This window comes from Limulus polyphemus, unplaced genomic scaffold, assembly GCF_000517525.1.
Source record: "Limulus polyphemus unplaced genomic scaffold, Limulus_polyphemus-2.1.2 Scaffold2883, whole genome shotgun sequence".
In the NCBI taxonomy this organism is placed as follows: Eukaryota; Metazoa; Arthropoda; class Merostomata; order Xiphosura; family Limulidae; genus Limulus; species Limulus polyphemus.
The window spans coordinates 2,830-21,388 of NW_013668493.1; the positions used below are offsets into that span (position 1 = coordinate 2,830).

At 34.7% G+C, this 18,559-nt stretch overlaps 1 protein-coding gene across 2 annotated transcripts in view; it reads right to left on the bottom strand.

Moving 5' to 3' along the window:
• LOC106468128 overlaps positions 1–18,559 on the bottom strand; it is a 54,540-nt gene that overhangs the window by 2,586 nt on the left and 33,395 nt on the right. Inside the window, exons 6-12 of one of the 2 annotated variants that reach the window (XM_022396436.1) lie at positions 16,988–17,108; positions 14,231–14,372; positions 11,779–11,922; positions 10,417–10,652; positions 3,545–3,697; positions 2,305–2,509; positions 1,154–1,246 (exon numbers count right to left, since the gene is read on the bottom strand). In XM_022396436.1, the coding sequence (XP_022252144.1) occupies positions 1,154–1,246; positions 2,305–2,509; positions 3,545–3,697; positions 10,417–10,652; positions 11,779–11,922; positions 14,231–14,372; positions 16,988–17,108 (1,094 nt within the window). Of the gene's footprint in view, positions 1–1,153; positions 1,247–2,304; positions 2,510–3,544; positions 3,698–10,416; positions 10,653–11,778; positions 11,923–14,206; positions 14,373–16,987; positions 17,109–18,559 lie in introns of both variants that reach the window. The other variant, XM_022396435.1, reaches the window with a different exon arrangement.

The following is an 18,559-nucleotide window of genomic DNA, read 5'->3' on the forward strand; positions in this document are numbered from 1 at the left end:
CTACTAGTGTATCATATGTAAATATTCCATGTATTAAACACACATTAAGCTACTAGTGTATCATATGTAAATATTCCATGTATTAAACACACATTAAGCTACTAGTGTATCATATGTAAATATTCCATGTATTAAACACACATTAAGCTACTAGTGTATCATATGTAAATATCCCATGTATTAAACACACATTAAGTTACTAGTGTATCATATGTAAATATTCCATGTATTAAACACACATTAAGCTACTAGTGTATCATATGTAAAATGATACATTTTCTAATATAGGTAACTGCTGAAGTTACTGAAATGAATTGTAGCCTCAATCTGTGGATAAGAGGTAAATAAAAAAAATATTAGAGAGATTGTCAATGTGTGTTTTTTTTTTTATATGTGTTTCATCCTGTAACAAATTATTCATTATTTTCCAAATACTTGACGTGTATCTTCGTACATGAAACGTAAGGATTCTTTCACATCAATGAGTTTCTGAATGAATAACAGTCCTCTGAATTTTAACCTAAATGAATTGTCAGTATGGCACATAATACTACTATCTATATTCTAACAGATATACAGGGAAATACTCATGTTGTAAATGTGTTTCGAGAACACAAGTGTGATTATTATTTTCAAGTTCTATTGATATCTAAAGGTTATCATTTTTAACATAATACAAGAGTTTTGAGTATAAGAGAAAATGACTTAAACATCTTCTAAAATGTCAGTAATTGTAAAGAAATAATTCATAACTAACTAGAGGGAAGTATGGTTAATAGTACAATGAAGAAAATTCTTCTCCAAGATCTAACACTCTTAAATAAAAATAAGATATTTGAACATAAATTACCAACAAGAAAATGAATTTAGTCTTGTGTGATATGTCAACCATCCTAAATCTATGTCAGTCTAGAGTTTTAAACTTTCTCAAGTATAGGGTTTGTTATGTAGGTATACTAGAAATTCAATAAATGTGCAAGCCAGTTGTTGAAATGGTTTAGTATTCAGTACACCGAGTTATTTTATCAAGTTCTATAATAAAACAAATCTATAAGCATACAAGATTACACTGGGAGTAAAATTTGTTCCTTTTATTTTTTATTCATGTGTAACTTCAATATTTATTTCTTAGATCTGCTCGTTTTATACGTACATTACAATTCTTGAATTCTAACTGATGACTTAAACATAACATTTCCATTGTCTTCTCCATTACTTTAGCCCCTTCATTGCAGTCTTTTACGACCTTAAACAGAAAATGAATAATTAATTAAAAATTACAGGGAATAATTAAATTTCTTATGCATAACTAGTCATTAATATTTTAAATCTAATAGAAACATAAACAAAGAATTGTATAACATTTAACTCTGCATTAGTCTCAGGGGCATTTTTAAGACTTCAAAGTACTCGGTGCAATTTTCGTAAGGGGGGGGAATTAGTATTGATCAACTATAAAATTTATAATTTATTTTCATATTAAGATACAATAAATACATAGTTTTTCCTATATACAATATAAATGTAAATATAAATATATAAAAAAAAATCAGTTTTGAGGAAACACCTTACAATATGTTATTTGTTATATTCCTAGATGGCCGTCAGTGCATTGCATCAATTGCACCGACATTAAAAATGCCCCTGGTTAATCTTATATAAAAACATTTCTATGGTCAATCTTCCGAGGTCCAAGTAGACCCCATCATAAACATTTAAGTTAAAGATATTTAAATAATAATATTACAACTTGTTTCTTTGTTACAGCCTAAACTAAGTGTAACAATTTAACACAAACTACCCGAATACTGAAGCGACTGAGAACAACAAACATGCACGTCTTGCCATCCGTCAGGGCTGATATTTACAAAATATTTGAGGTGCATAAAACTGTTCTTCTATAAACTAAGTGATAAATACAACTAATTATTATTAAAGAACAATTGTGGCAAAATGGATAAAACTGTTCTTCTATAAACTAAGTGACAAATACAACTAATTATTATTATTAAATAACAACTGTGGCAAAATGGATAAAACTGTTCTACTATAAACTAAGTGATAAATACAACTAATTATTATTAAAGAACAACTGTGGCAAGGTGCATAAAACTGTTCTGCTATAAACTAAGTGATAAATACAACTAATTATTATTAAAATGTTAATGTCTTCAGCACAATGTTCAGTTCATAAATATTTACTATGATGTGAGTAAGGTCGTACTCAAATAAGAAACTATAAACTTATTTAAAGTTATATCTCTATCATAAAGAATGGTCTGATGAATTTAGAATTATACAAACCTTATTCATAGCTTTTAGGGCCAATTTGGAGACTTTGAAGCCTGGAGAGTCTGTTGGAAGTCTGTCACATACTGCTTTAACTAATAACGGGAAACGAGTAATTCGCTGCATTGGCAAAATAAGGAATGAATTCATGTTGAGGTTCTGGCAAACTGGATTTGACTCAAGCGTTTGTAACAACATTTCAAATTCTGGCTTATTTTGCCTTTAAATGAAACACAGACAGTTTAGGTTAAAGAACCAGGAAACATAAACATTTGACATTACACATCTAAGAGACCTTTCTATTCTATATGGTGATAATTTAGTCATCACAGTTAATGAACAAGATATGTTGTAAGAAACAACCATTTCAACTTTGATTGTAAAGGTTCACAAGTCCGGCAGGTTAAAGGCGAGTTTGCTTTCGACATTTTGCATAAAAACTATAATATGGTTTCTTACTTAAGAACAGTAACTCTTTCTTTACAGTATATGTAGCAACCAGAATTTTTGGTGTCAATATTTTTCCATGATCTTTAATATATACAGTTGTGAAAAAAATCTACAGTTGTTTTTGTTATGCTCAAAGGTCATGGTAAATACAGTGTCAAAATTCAACCTAATATAGATATATGTATTTAAACTAAGAATAGAAAACAGGAATAACTGGAAACATTTTACACACATCTTAGAAACCCACATTTTAATGAGGATGTTTATTTATAATACAATACATATAATACAAATGTGTAGGAAACAACAGCCTATAACTATTTCCAATATGTACAGAGATGCAGTACCATCTTAATATAGCTCCTCATAAGTTATACAGGTAAGCCTCAATTCCAAAGCCAAATGTTTAAAGTATACAAGTTTTGGGTAATTTCTTGTACTTTTAGCTTACAATGCATTCTAATGTTTATAAGTAGAAACATATAATTAATTAGCTATACTGATTGTCACACTGATTTTTAGTTTGGCTCCAAGTACACAGCATTACTCTGATCTGAAATTAATATACACAAAGAGGTTGAAGCATAGTTTAAAGTAACAAAAAAAAACAGTGGGATAAACGAAATTATAATTAAGATACTGGTAAAGATATGCCAAACACAATCTTGTGAAGTTATCCAGGTTATTCTACCAAACTATTTATACATATATTTTTTGCTTATTCAATCTATCACCAAATTTGAGTTCACAATGCATTTAATACGTTAGTAAGTACTCTATATTTTAATATCTATAATAAGCTTACCTTAATGAGTAAAGCATCATTTCTTGACAGATTTTGTTGGAGCAGTACTTGATATATATTGAGAAATGATTTAATGCATAGTTGTGCAAAATATCACAGATGTTGGGTACAAGAAGACTTTTACTCAACCTTGCTTCCAACTCGGCCAGCAATCTAAACAATACAAAAGAAGTTGGCACAATAGACTTGTAGTCAAGAAATCAAACTAACTTAACTCATAACTCAATAAAGTGACTAAAAAATAGAGAAGTAACACATACAACATGACTACAACAAAGAAATAACCTCCCCTATTTGACTGCTTAGGAAATACAGGCAGCAAAAAACACAAAAAAGTTTCAAACATATTAAATGTACTCAGAAAATATCCAAGTAGTAATTACAGATGCATTTTTTTTTATATATACAAATATCAGATGCACAGCTATTTTTTAATTCTTATAAAACTTAAATAAAACCTAAAAAGTTTTATTTTTAATAATTTTATACTGCAAACGTAAGCAAAAATAAAATCACCAAAACTAACACTCAGCACCAGTCAATGTTATAGCAAATAAGTTAACATTTTCTTAAATCAAAAATGTATTTCCAATAATACTAACCTCCTCTCACACTACAAATACTACTCGTGACACTCTCTACCTACATCAACGCACCCTCTATTCTGGTACTGTATATAAGCACCTCATTCAGATAATATTATTACTTTTTCGAGACTGACTCAATCCACAGTCTCTAACACCGGCTCTTAGTGGGAAGGAAGGGTGGGAGAGTGTAAGCGGAGGTAAGTATTATTGGAAATAAATTTTCAATTTAACAAAATGTTAACTTCCAAAACATACTTACCTCTATTCACACTACAGCTAGAATCTCACATTCAGAAGGTGGAGGGGCTGATGAGGACATAGTCCATACAGAATGTGTCTGCATAGATCATGGGTGTGTCAATAGAAGATTAGCGCCCTAGTGTGGAAATCGCTCTACATCTAGAACAGGTATGCTCTTCATCCAGAACCTAATTCTTGCACTGCAGGTGGAATTTGACATGATCTTTCATCACTACTGACCAGGCTCAAACCAGGTAATCAAGGTTACACTGCTTGGGATTGGAATTATAGGGCCATGGTCCCTAAATCCCATGTTGGTGGATAGGGCATTTGGACCGCAATATATATATATAGTTGTGAGTGGATCCCAACCTGTAGCTATAGAGTGATGCATACCAAGCCACCAGAACCATGACAAAAAAGTAAGCAACATCGAAGTGGACAAACCCTCTCCTCAACCTGAAGAAGTCTAAAAACCAACACTCCAAACTCGGAATGACAGGATACCGTATGCCATACTCAACCTGAGGAAAGAGAACTCATCCGGGTCTGGAATTATGAACACTCATCCTTACTCCCCAACTGTGGGGGCAAGGTAAATTCAACTTGTCCCCAGAATTATAAAGAGTACATGGAGCAAACTGTGCTCAACTAAGCACCCAGGATGGGACCGCTGTGCATTCAGAATTACAAGGAGAAAATGGACCCTCTTCTGTGAACAATGTACAGAACTGATATTGATCAAAAAGAAGGGTCACGCTCAATCAAACCAGATAGCCGAGCATCAAACCTGAACTTGTATTACCAGTAGGCTCCCATGTAGGCTGGTGCCTCTCCTACTAGCATCTGGGAAAAAAAACATCCAGGGTCCTGGGTAAGAGGGCCCCCAACTTTGCCCTCTTCTTGAAGAGTGTAGGAAAGTTACTCAAACACTATGGTGGAATAACCTCTGTCCACCACCCCAGCGACTGGAAACCAGGCATGGTAAGGACTCCTTAGCTCCACTAGTTGGAAATGAGGGGGATAATGCGCATTGGGGAGCCCCGAAGAACAGTGCTCTGGAAACAGTGCAATAGGGAAAACAAGTTCCATAAATTTTTAAAAGTAAACCGACCCTGATTTATTCAATCCAATGATCGGCATGGACGAGCAGGATCGCCTTATGTTTTACTCATGATATTCCATGAGTGGTAGTCAAGCTTAGTAAAGTAATACCACCTAGCCTGCCTCTAGGTGGTCTTATGGAACACCCCATTTCTACAGAGCCTGTTGCAACCTAGATAAAGTATACTGTGTTTGTGGTTGCTAGTGTGGAACTGGCTTGATAACAGCACACCTAACTGGGCAACACTCAGCACAAAGTGGGATCCTGTGAAAAAGAGGTAGGAGAACCTGGAAAGGAAAAAAGAGAAGAAATTAGTAATAAAAATACTCACCCCTCTTTATAATCCAGTGGATGTAGTTAATATAGCTATAGGGGGTAGTCGAAAACCCTCACAGGAAGATACTGCCAGATCATGCAAAAAAAGTGAGATAAACGTATTGGGGGATGTCCACATACCTACCAGTCCTAGTAATGTCCTCCAATGGGCAATTCAACCAGGCCTCTAAGAACATAGAAATTTGACCAATCTGAAGTTAATATAGCTATAGGGGGTAGTTGAAAACCCTCACAGGAAGATACTGCCAGATCATGCTAAAAAAGTGAGATAAACATATTGGGTGAGGTCCACATACCTACCAACCTGTGTAATATCCTCCAACGGGCAATTCAACCAGGCCACTAAGAACATAGAAATTTGACCAATCTGAAGAGGTATGACTCACAGAATAAGTGAGATCTGAATAAGTGATATGGATCAATTTTTGTACCCACTTCGACAAAGTAACTGGGGATAAATTCCTGGAAACTGAAGGAGCCCAATGAATAAAAAGTCGTTGTCTAGCTCCTTTAAAGCATTAGTGCATGCAACATAACACTTCAAGGTCTTCACTGGACATAACAAATGATCAGGATCCAATTGGCCATTGTGGTGAGAAATAACTGTCAGATGAATTGGTGAAAAGGAGTTATCCCCTTCCCTGGCTGCCAGTGTCTTAGGTAAGAAGGACCAGTCTGGGTAAAGGAGGACATAGGAAGAATGATAGAGCATTTTGTGCACATGCAACCCAAAAATCTCAGACCGGTAATATCTGCAGGTCAGCAGCAACAAAAAATAAACCTTAAGGGAAAGGTGATGCATGATATGTGAGGCTAAGGGCTCAAACTGATGTTGAGAAAAAGCATGTAATACCACCTTAATATCCCAGTCAGGTAACTGAAACAGTCGTTTGGGACAAAGGACCTGAAACGACTTGAACAGGCCGGAGAGCACTGGGAACTCAAATAATTTGTCTCGAGTACCTACAGGAAATTGATAAGACCACCTTATACAAGTCAATTGTGGAAGAAGCAAAACCCTTGTCAAAGAACCAGGTCAAAAAACAAGTTATAGTTTGCATTTCTAGTCGAAGTGGGTTCAACCTCCTCTCAATACACCATTACTGATATGTGTGCCATTTCCATTGATAAATGTCCATCATGGGACAACATAAAGAATAAGACAGATACATGGCAACCTTAGAAGTTAAACCCCAAGGCTGTATGAAGGACCACGTAACCTCTGTGCATCAAGCTTGAGCTTCAGGATGGCTGGGTGTACGATGTTGGATCCTGTTTGCCTCAACAGAGATGACCAAAGAGAAAGTGGAAGAGATGGGCAATCCTGAAAATACCACAGAAGTGGAAATCAGGGTTGAGCCAGTCAATCTGGTGCTACCAAAAGAACCCGACAAGGGGTTGAACAAATCATTGCTAGTACTCTGGGTAACATATAAGTCAGTGGGAGGCATAGAGGTGCAATCTCGTCCAGTCCTGACTGAAAAAAATCTATTGCCAATGCCTTAGGGTGAGGTACCATAGACTAGAATACCAGTTGTTGAGTGTTCCAATGAGTGGTAAATGTATCAATCATCAGCATCCCAACCAAGAGCAAATCCAATGGAAAAACCTTGCAATGCAGCATCCATGCTGGCAGGAAAATCCAGTTGGGTCAATACAACTGATCTGCCACCAAATTCATCACCCCAGGAACATGGCAAGCTAGTAGGATGATATGATGGGAGTAGGTCCAATAAAGATGAATTAAGGTTTGGAAACAAATATACCTGGACTGAGTGCCCATGTGATTAGAAATGTAAGACTCCACCATGGAACTGGCGAAGTGAAGCATGGTGATTTTTTTGCCTAGATAAGCCCAGACCTTGAGACATTGCCCTGGAATTCCTGCCCATTGAGATGTATACCCCCATCCCTGAACCAAGACATCCACAAAGAGATGGATTTCTGGAAAAGGTGCAGCAGAAGAACACCTATCATAATATTATTCTGATATAACTACTACTCAAGCTTGAAAATGTTGATCCTGAATAAGGAGACTGGGGAATCTATTGGATCACTGTTCGTGATCCATTTGTCATGTAGAGACACTGAAGGGGTCTCTTGTGTACTTGTCCCAAAGGAATGAGGGATTCTAGTGATGCCCACATCCACAAAAGAGAAAGAACCATCCATGCAGGGGGAGAAAGAGTTGAACTGCCTGTTACATAGCTTGGAGCTGGATGGGAGTCAGCTAAGCCAGACTGAGATACATGTTGAAAAAGATACCCAGACTGATGATATATTGTGTTGGAGTGAGAAAAGATTTCTCAGCTCAGATAATGAAACCTGTTTTAGTTGCTTCTGAAAGTAGCATCTAGGTGTGATATTCTGCCAACTGACGAGATGGTGCTAGTAGTAACCAGTCATCCATGGAATGGTGTGTGCAGAGCCCTAGAGAAAAGAGGTCACAAAAAAAACGTGTACAACTTGGTAGAACACATATGGTGCCGATGCTAGTACAAAGGGCAGAGCCTTGAACTGCAGTACCTGACCCTTGTGCACTAAATGAAGGTAGTGGCATGATGCTGCTGCTATGGAAACGTGCAAGGTCATTCTTGGTCATCTCCATAATCCTAATAAAAAAATTCCAATGCAGAATGAGGAATGACTCCATTGCAAATCTCAGAGGATCTAGGAATTGATACAGACAAAACAAATCAATGACTGGATGCCAATCTCCTGTCTTTTTGGGCACAACAAGCAGACAGGAATAAAACCCTAGAAAAAGTAGCATGACTCTCTCCATTGCCCCTTAGACCAACAAAACCCCGACAGCCCTAGAACGAAGTTCTGAAATCCAAGTATTTGCTGGAGGCAGAAACACAACAGGTTGGGTGGATAACAGTGGTGAAGATGTAAACTGAATGGCTAATCCTGATGCAAGAACCTGTAGTACCCATGGATCCATGGTAAAGATTTTCCACTCGTCCAGAAATTCTCGGAGCCAAGCCCCCACAAACCCCAAAGGCATACAGTAGTCACCGCTAATGTTGGCAGTGTTCCGGCCCAAGTGGAGGAACCTTATGGGTGGAATCTATTTTGGGTACCATTGGACCAGGGGGCTGATGTCATAGGTCGGGACACTTGAATGGGATGGAACTATGACCCCCGTAGGAGCTGAGGAAAGTTCAGAAGGCAACAACAACAAGGATGAATGTAGACAGACAACATCAATCCTTGATTCCAAAGACTCTGGAATGTCCACAAAAATCAAGGGTCAGAGAAAGGGGTCCTCACGTAACTCATGGAGGATGGCAGTTGGTAGACGAATACCCTCCAGCAACACATCTCTACCCAACAACATACCAGCCAATAGACTAGGGAAAGTGCAGTAGCCGACAAACTAACCAAAGTCGATGCTAACAATGGTCCCAACTTGTCAACAAATTGATGTGGTGATCACCAAGAGGGATGATAAATATCTTAGCACCATAGTTAGGGTAAGATGAATCCTAGTAATTGTGATCTATTCAGGTTGACCACAGACTCCATCCTGAAACCTCACATTTTGAGGAGCAGGACTATCCTTTGAGAGTCTAAATACGCATCCACCTGGCAGTGGTAGGTTAAAGCATATTGTTCTGACAAACATGGAGGACAAAGCATAGCTGTCTCTTCATATAACTGAGCAGAAAACCTCCCTGCATGAACTACAATATTAGAGGTTAGAGGTAGAACTAAGTACTCGCTCTTAGACTTTTCCGTCATCAAGGAATGTGCAAGCTCAAACGCAACTGGAGAAAGACCCAAAACATCAAACACTCAATTTACCAACTGAAGAAAATAAGATGGAGGCAGTTGATCCAAATTGGCCTCGTGACAAACCAACAGAATAAAGAAAGGAGCTGTAAAAGGCAAACCTAAACTCTCTCCAGAATGTCCAGATTTGCCTGCAAGTGCAGCCTCAGAGCTCCTTGGAGACCGAAATATATGTCTCCATCTCACTATGAATAAGGTCACGAACAGCCTCAACTGTGAATGACTCACCACCCGACTGTTAAGCGATGCTATATATCAGATGTGGGATAGGAGAAACCTGATTTGCCTCCGTGCTGGAAACAGTAATCCAGGAATTCATGCTGTATATCGGATTGCCAAACAAAAAAAAAGATTTCTTAACATAAATTAATTAGGTAACACAAAGAACACTCAAAGTATCTCCAACAGTCATAGTACAGATAAACACATTAGTGAATGCTTTGTTGAGAAAAAGTGATAATATTATCTGAATGAGGTGCTTATATACAGTACCAGGATAGAGAATGTCATGAGATAGATATCGCCAAGAGCAATTAAGTGGGGGAATAAAAGACTGAAACAAACAAGACATAATCAGACCAATGATTAGATGAGCAAAGGAAGGAAACCCTAGCAGTCAAGTAACAGCTGCAGTGTGAGAGAAGGTAAGTATGTTTTGGAACAATGTTTTAACATAGAAGTGCACACAAAAAACAAATAATGATATTATAAATATACAATAAGGTATAAAATAGTATCCTAAACTTCAACACTTGTAAGAGTATAAAGTAAAAGGAAAGGAAGGTGTTCGAATAAACTGATTTTACCTTTGACTAACTATTCTGATGGGTAAGATGTCTGAAAATAGCGTTTCTATTTCCATTTGTTCCAGAATACAGTCGGCCGAGGACTGGTTTGTGAGCTCTGGACAATTAATAAAATGTTCCACAAGGATATCTAAGCTTCTGAGATAAGAAGCTTCTGAAGTGATGATTTCAAACAATGCTTCTTGTTGTTGAATCTGCTGTGATGTCATTGTCTCAAGAAGACCACTGTTCCTGACCTTTTTTATAACAATAGAACTTCAACTTCTGAAATGCTCAAGCTTTATATGAATAACAGCACTGGAAATTAAAAATATGAAACACTATAACCCAAACACTATTGAAAGATGGACTTTTCTTCATCAGGGGGCAAGCTGTTTGGCTCTCATGAAGAAAGGTCCACCTTTCAAAAGCACGTAAGTTATCGGGTTTTATATCTTTAATTTTAATGGATGTTTTGAGCCTATGTGTTTTCCTAACATCGTGAATGAACATTGCAAATTGATATGAATAAAAAAAAAGTTTAGATAATTTCTATACAACTGTTCTTTAATACATTTAAAACTACCGGGTAAAAAAGGTGTTTTATGGGTACCAACAGTTGATTCATCTACAACTGTTCATTAATACAGTTAAAACTACCGAGTAAAAAAGGTGTTTTATGGGTACCAACAGTTGATTCATCTACAACTGTTCTTTAATACAGTTAAAACTACCAGGTAAACAGGTGTTTTATGGGTACCAACAGTTGATTCATCTACAATTGTTCATTAATACCAGTTAAAACTACCGGGTAAACAGGTGTTTTATGGGCACCAACAGTTGATTCATCTACAACTGTTCTTTAATACAGTTAAAACTACCGGGTAAAAAAGGTGTTTTATGGGCACCAACAGTTGATTCATCTACAACTGTTCATTAATACAATTAAAACTACAGAGTAAACAATTTTTTATGGGTACCAACAGTTGATTCATCTACAACTGTTCATTAATACAGTTAAAACTACCAGGTAAACAGGTGTTTTATGGGTACCAACAGTTGATTCATCTACAACTGTTCATTAATACAGTTAAAACTACCGGGTAAACAGGTGTTTTATGGGTACCAACAGTTGATTCATCTACAACTGTTCACTTAATACAATTAAAACTACAGGGTAAACAATTTTTTATGGGTACCAACAGTTGATTCATCTCAACATTTCAGATAACTTCAATTTCCTGTCTTCAGTCAATGGGCAGAGGTTTCCGTTCAATCCAGATTTGTTCTGTCACACACACACAAGAATACAAGAAATAAGCTTATTATAATAACCCTCACATATTAAAACATCTAAAATACAATATGTGAAAGTTAACGAACCTCAGGAATATCTTCCCACAAAGTCCTTTTACCCTCCAATGACATCTGTTTTAGGCAAATTTTGGGTTGTGGAGGAGACCCACAAGAGTTCAAGTCTGACATCTTAGTGTTTGGTGTGAGGCTGCAAAGATTACTGTATATGTTCTATCAAAAAAAAAACTTTTGTTACTTTTACAACAAAACTTCTGCTTATTTCACCAATTATTAAAACATTACAACAAAAACAGCATAAAGCAACAAGCCTCTGCTTTCTTGACCTTTCATTCCATTTGTCATTGTAAAAGTTACAGAAGTTAAAACAATAATTTTTTTAAACAAGATTAACATGGCTGATATGAAATGTCTAAAATGGGTATTATATATTAGAACTGTTCCTAGGCAAGTTTAATGTCAATCAGAAACACACTTAAAACAATTCTAGGACTTTTTTATAAATATAAACTCTTAATAAACTATTTAATATCAGTAAGAAATTTTCATACAATCAATCAGAGACAAATAAATCACCCAGAATGTCATATTAGGTTTAGAAAAAAGCTACAAATGCCTAAAAACAAGTTGATTTTAACTGACGGCCCCAACGATTGATTACAATAAATTAATTGATTAATACAATATTCCTACAACAATGATACATACAAGTAAAACAAAACAACAAACAAAAATGGTTGGTGATAGGTGCTGCTAGCCAGTTGCCTTCTCCCTAGTCAGCAGTTAAACATTAGTGACAGCTTCAGCAGCTTTACCATAGTAAACAAAAAGTGAATAAATTTGGTGACAGTATTTTGATTACTTGAATAGTTAAAATAGTCTAAAATCCTAATTTTGTTTGGTCTGTCAGGGTTTTGAATATGGACTGGGATTCTTTACAGTACGTGTTTGTTACTTGTTAGCGATAAATTTGAACAATAAATGCACAACAAAAAATCCACTTGTTTTTAAAAAATATATTTTTAACAAATTAAACATATGTACAAAACGTATTTACACTACAGGATATCATTGTATAATTCGAAATTCTAAATAATTCTCTTTTCTTGTCAAAAATCCACACAGGCTGGTTCAGTTACTGTAGAACCCAATTGACACAATGAATTATTTTTCTCTGCTCTGTTTCTTACTGCACAATCTGCGATAGATTCTCTTACATTGCTCCCATGGGTTAATATCCAGAACCTTAAATAATTGTCTCCTTTTCGTCAAAGTCCATACAAGCAGGTTCAGTTACTTTATAACACCCTTTGACAAGACAAATTATTCTCCTTATCTCTGTTAAACTGTGAAACTCACTTTAAAATAGTGCCCGTTATGGCTAAACTAACAATCACGCAGTCTAACTTTTATTTCAATAACTTAACTTCTTTGTTACCACAGTTGTATCCAGAGCTTTAAATAATTGTCTCTTTTTTTTTCATCAAAAGTCCACACAGGCTGGTTTAGTTACTTTAGAACCCAATTGACAAGATAAATTATTCTTCCTATTTCTGTTGTTACAATATAGCTGTGAAACACACTATAGAAATCCACTCAAATGCTGGCTAGCTTCACGTTTTCTTTCACTAACTAACTTTTTTCTAACTAAACTTCACTTGCACTCACTTGGTTGCCTATACATTTTGCAACTGAGGCCTAGAACTTTCAACAAATACGAGATTTATGATGTAATAATACTCACTCAAGGCAACAAAAAACACAGAAGGTTTGAGTAACGTGACATCAATTCACAACAACTGAACTACGCACACAACTACGACTCTTACATAACGAACTATGTCATAACTATCACCTTTAAAATAATTACTTTTAACACTCTTGTTATAAAAACTAAATAATAATTAAATGTTAAATCACTAAATGAAATAAATAATAACTCATACATTACAACAGTCATTTTCATAATCACTTTTCAAGGAAATTATTAGTAAAAAAACTTTAAGTTAATCTCCTTTCAACTATAAAATGCTCATAACTATGACGTTAGAATACGATCCCAAATGGTTTTAACTTTTAACCTCTCATTATGTCTGATAGACGGAATATCCCCAATGCTTTTGGGAGCTATAACAGCCGACATTTTCACTTAAAAATGATACCTTTTGTACAAATGAAATAACTTTACATTGTTATATTAGAACTTTGTTAGTGGATTCACTTGCTTGTTGGCACATACATCTACATGTACAATAAATAAATTGTAGGTTATATTATATATATATATTTGGACAGCTTTTTCGTACATTGCTATTTAGAAAAAATACTTCTTATAAGATTAGCACAAGTGTCTGGTACAACATTTTGGACTCCCAAAGAACTTAAGTATTCAGCCAAACTGTAGCTTCCCATGCGAAACACAGAACAAAGCAGAAAGGTCAACTTGCCATATAAACTATGGTAGCTTTTCAAAAGCAGAAAGTTCCATTGCACTAACCAAAGTATTTAACTGCTTCCTCACTTTGAAACCATTATCATCCATCACACCATCTTCTAAGCTCTTAGGATCAGTAGCAGCAAAAGATGCAGATGAATCACATGTGTTATTCATAAGTATACCACTTTGTCTTGAATCAGATAACTTAGAGTTATCTATTGAGAACCTGTAGAAAAAAAAATCACAATTTTGCTTGTATTAATGTATTCAGAGATAGATAGCACTTACAGGACAGATAACTGGTATTATTGTAATGTTGTTCATTGATTGGGTAGTTCTTTCAAATTATTCATTAATACTAAATCCAAGCCCAGTCTACGTAATGATAACAAAGTAGTTTACTTCATCCTTAACCTACAATCTACCATCACTTGTACACAGATGTACTTGTAGGCCTAAGTTCACAAATAATGTTTTTACTTTCAGCTGGGATTTTCTTACTAATGACACAATGACTAATTTACAAATACACATACTTGTGCAAGTTCAAGGCTAATCAATCTTCCATCACTTGTACACAGATGTACTTGTAGGCCTAAGTTCACAAATAATCTTTTTTTTTACTTGCAACTCACATTTTCTCACTAATGGCACTATGACTAACTTACAAATAAACTTATTTGTGCAATTTCAAGGCTAATCAATCGAGAGACTGAATATATGTGACAACTAGCAATTATCCAAATATTTCACTGAAACTAAGTATTATATGAAGGACTGGTACTCTACCAACTGAAAACTGACTGACTCACTACTAACTGCTTACTTGTATTAATAAATAATGTACCTATCTAGATCTTAGTCAAATTTACTAGATCATAACCTCATAGCCTTCTAGCTAACATTAAAATATTGAAAACAAAACTTGCAACAATTATCAACAGAGGTTTTGCTTGTGACATCACAAAACTTACAGTTTGATTCAATGCTACCGTGTAGGATCTCAAACATTCCCTCCTTGCAATCAACAGCATCTCACATCAATACAAGATTCGGTAAAGTGTGCCATTCTGTCAATGACATTATAAATCTTTCTTCATGACACTGATCTGAAACTCTACTGCTACTCAGTATCTTGATAAAGCTTTCTTTATGACACTCTTTAGCAAGATACTAAGTAGCAGTAGAGTTTCAGATTAGTGTCATAAAGAAAGCTTTATCAAGATACTAAGTAGCAGTAGAGTTTCAGATCAGTGTCATAAAGAAAGCTTTATCAAGATACTAAGTAGCAGTAGAGTTTCAGATTGTCAGCTGTAAGTCATCTAAGTGATGGGATAAAGAAAGCTTTATCAAGATACTGAGTAGCAGTAGAGTTTCAGATCAGCTCAGATAACATGGCATAAAAAAGACAAGTTTGTCATTTTTCACCCATAATTTATGTAAATGCTTGACATCCAATATCATGGTGTAAAGTACAGATCACACTAAATTTTGACACCAGTTTAAAACCTCTATATCAACTCTTGAAATGGATGCAAAGAATCACTACAAGTATGAATTCTATTTCTTGAATATTACTGATGTAAGAAATTAATGTGATATTTGTTGCAGAGTGCTTGAAACGTGTACACAATGTACTTTTAACATTGGTTTTACAGGAGCATTTGTACAGATCTTGTTATTATAAGTAAAATCCATTATGATTTTCAAGTTTTAATTAAAAGTTGGAAATGTCATTATGGGTTACATAAATAAAAGGCAAAATATTCATCCTGAGAAAACAATATTACTACTATTTTACTTTTTTACTTTTAGTTTAAAAGTTCTTTACTGCAATAATAACCAAAACCTTAATCTCTGATAATCTTGGTGAAGTTGTTAAAAATGTCTTCTTTCCCAAGTACACTTTTACAAACAATACCTTCATTGTAATATACACACAACCATAAAGAACAAGAAAGTTTGTAAAATAAAAATTATTTTCAATATAACTTTTCAATGAAATTATTAGTAAACAATTTTTTTGCAAAAACAACACCATTTTGTAAAAAAAATTTTGAAAAAAAAAAGATAATCCTCCTAGAAAAAAATGTGAAAAAAATGGAAGAAAAAGAAAACATTAAAATAAAAAAAAACTGATATACAGGATATCTCAAAGATAAGAAAACATTCACCAAAAATGAAAGATCAATTTGAATTACACTATAAATCGGTACTCTGAACTATGGCTCCTATAACAAAATTAATTTTGGTGGGAAATAAAACAAGTGGTGTGCCTGAAACGTGGAAAAAGAACAACAACATTTATTTAATAGAAATACCAGTTACATAGTTTCGGGTAATGGTTTGGAGAATGCTTCAGAAAAAAAAAACAATAACAAATAACTCAGAAATGTTCTTGAACTGCTGTTTCCATAACATAGTAAAGAAAATACTTTGTGAAACAGAAACAACACACTGGTAATGTGCTAAAATTGTTGTGTGTATAATAAGTTATTCACAATTTTTGAAATTTAGGAGTGTATACAAAATGTAAACTTTATGTGACCCTCACTTACCTCTGAAAGCATATAAAACGGGGAAGTTTTTTAAAGAAATATTACTGGACATTAGACATTATAAACAGGAAATTGAGAAACAGAAAAAATGTGTTGAAGTTTACAAATTCTGAGAAAGTTGCTACTGGTCAGTACTTTTGTAAGTTATTTACTGTCAGCTAATGACATTCTTTTGGCATTTATAATACTCCACCCCTCCCCAAAAATGGCAAAAAAGTATTTAATGACCTCTAACATAGCAAAGAAAAACTTTGAAAACAAAAACAAAATTCTGGTAACATACCTAAGGTATGGATTCCATTCTATGGATGACATGACAGACTCTAAGAGGGATTCTGATTCCATACATGACTTCACTGTAGAGTTTTCAGCTCTTGAATACGGCTTTTGGATTTGAGATTGTCCTATACCATACAAAATTAACAATTAGGAGTAAATATTCTGTAATTGTACAACACACAAATGAAAGATAATATAATAAAAAGACTAGCAGAAAAGGCACACAGTGTGCTAACTGTTTTATCCTAATGGGGCTATATGTCCAAAAATGGCATCTTAACATTTTCAATGGGTTTTTACTTCCATGTTCCTGTAAAGCAAATCAAAACTCAATGAAAACAAATGGATGTAGTTTTTAAATGTTTCGATTTTCTACTTTATCACATGAACTTCCACTATTCTAGAACTTTCTCCAGTAATAATTTATTTTGACATCTCCTCTTGGAAAGAAGATGAAGCAGGATAATAGAAACACTCCACATCTATTCTGCACAGAGTCATTACATGTATCATGTCACTTTGCATAACAAAAATATTTCTATAAGCAAATTAAAACTAAGCTTCTCAGTGGACCGTTAACAATCTGTGCATACCTGGGTTTCTCACCACACACACAGCGTGTGTGTATTGCAACAATGGGAAGTCAAGAAGGCCTATTACATTTGTTATTCAATGATATCTTTATCATAAAACCAAGAACTTTTCACAGGACACTAGGACAAACTACCAAATCGCAAGAATGTCCCGGCAAAACCAAGATGTCTGGTCACCTTATACATCACTAAAGACAGATCTCCAAAGAAGTACAATAAATAAATTATACAGGTTAACCATTCAAGTAACTGAAGCTATAAAAAAATTGTTTGATAATAATGATGTTTGTTAATGGCACTAACCTAACAGTTTCTTTTCAGTTACTGTATTATCTCATGTATAAAAATGGTGCACTGTGAAGCTGTCTTTTAATTCATTATTCATTGCCACCTATTCAGGATAAATTAGCTAAATTTTATGAATTTATCCAAATTAAAGAGTGTTTAGTGTCACGTGATATTAGCTTAAGCAATTAATGTAAATAATGATGCTTGATACGGCTGTACCTAGTGCATGCAGGTGATGACAAGAAACTGCTAATCTAAATTCCATGGTGTTACTATAAAGGAAGTTATTAACACTGTTTTAGAGGAAAAACTACCACCATATATTTCAAAGAATCTGGTTGGTCTGTATCGGTCTGTTCCGAATAACAAGGACGCAATCCAAAAGCTAAAGTTGGATACTATATACATTGAGTGTCACTTTCTTACTTGCTGTGGTTTGTTGCTGTGTATTGATAAAAAGTCATGATATCTAATCAAAAACACCTTAGGTATGAAAAACGATGCAACCAAAAAAGGATTGAGCATGCGACTTAAAGGAATGAAATCAAAAATGGTGGCCAGACTGGTAGCTATTCTTGTATTGATCAGAATTTTACCGCAAATATTCATTCATTAGTTAGCTAGATCGCATATTTTGTTTTACCCACCATCATGCCCCAAGTTGAACAAAAAATTCTGATCAATACAAGAGTAGC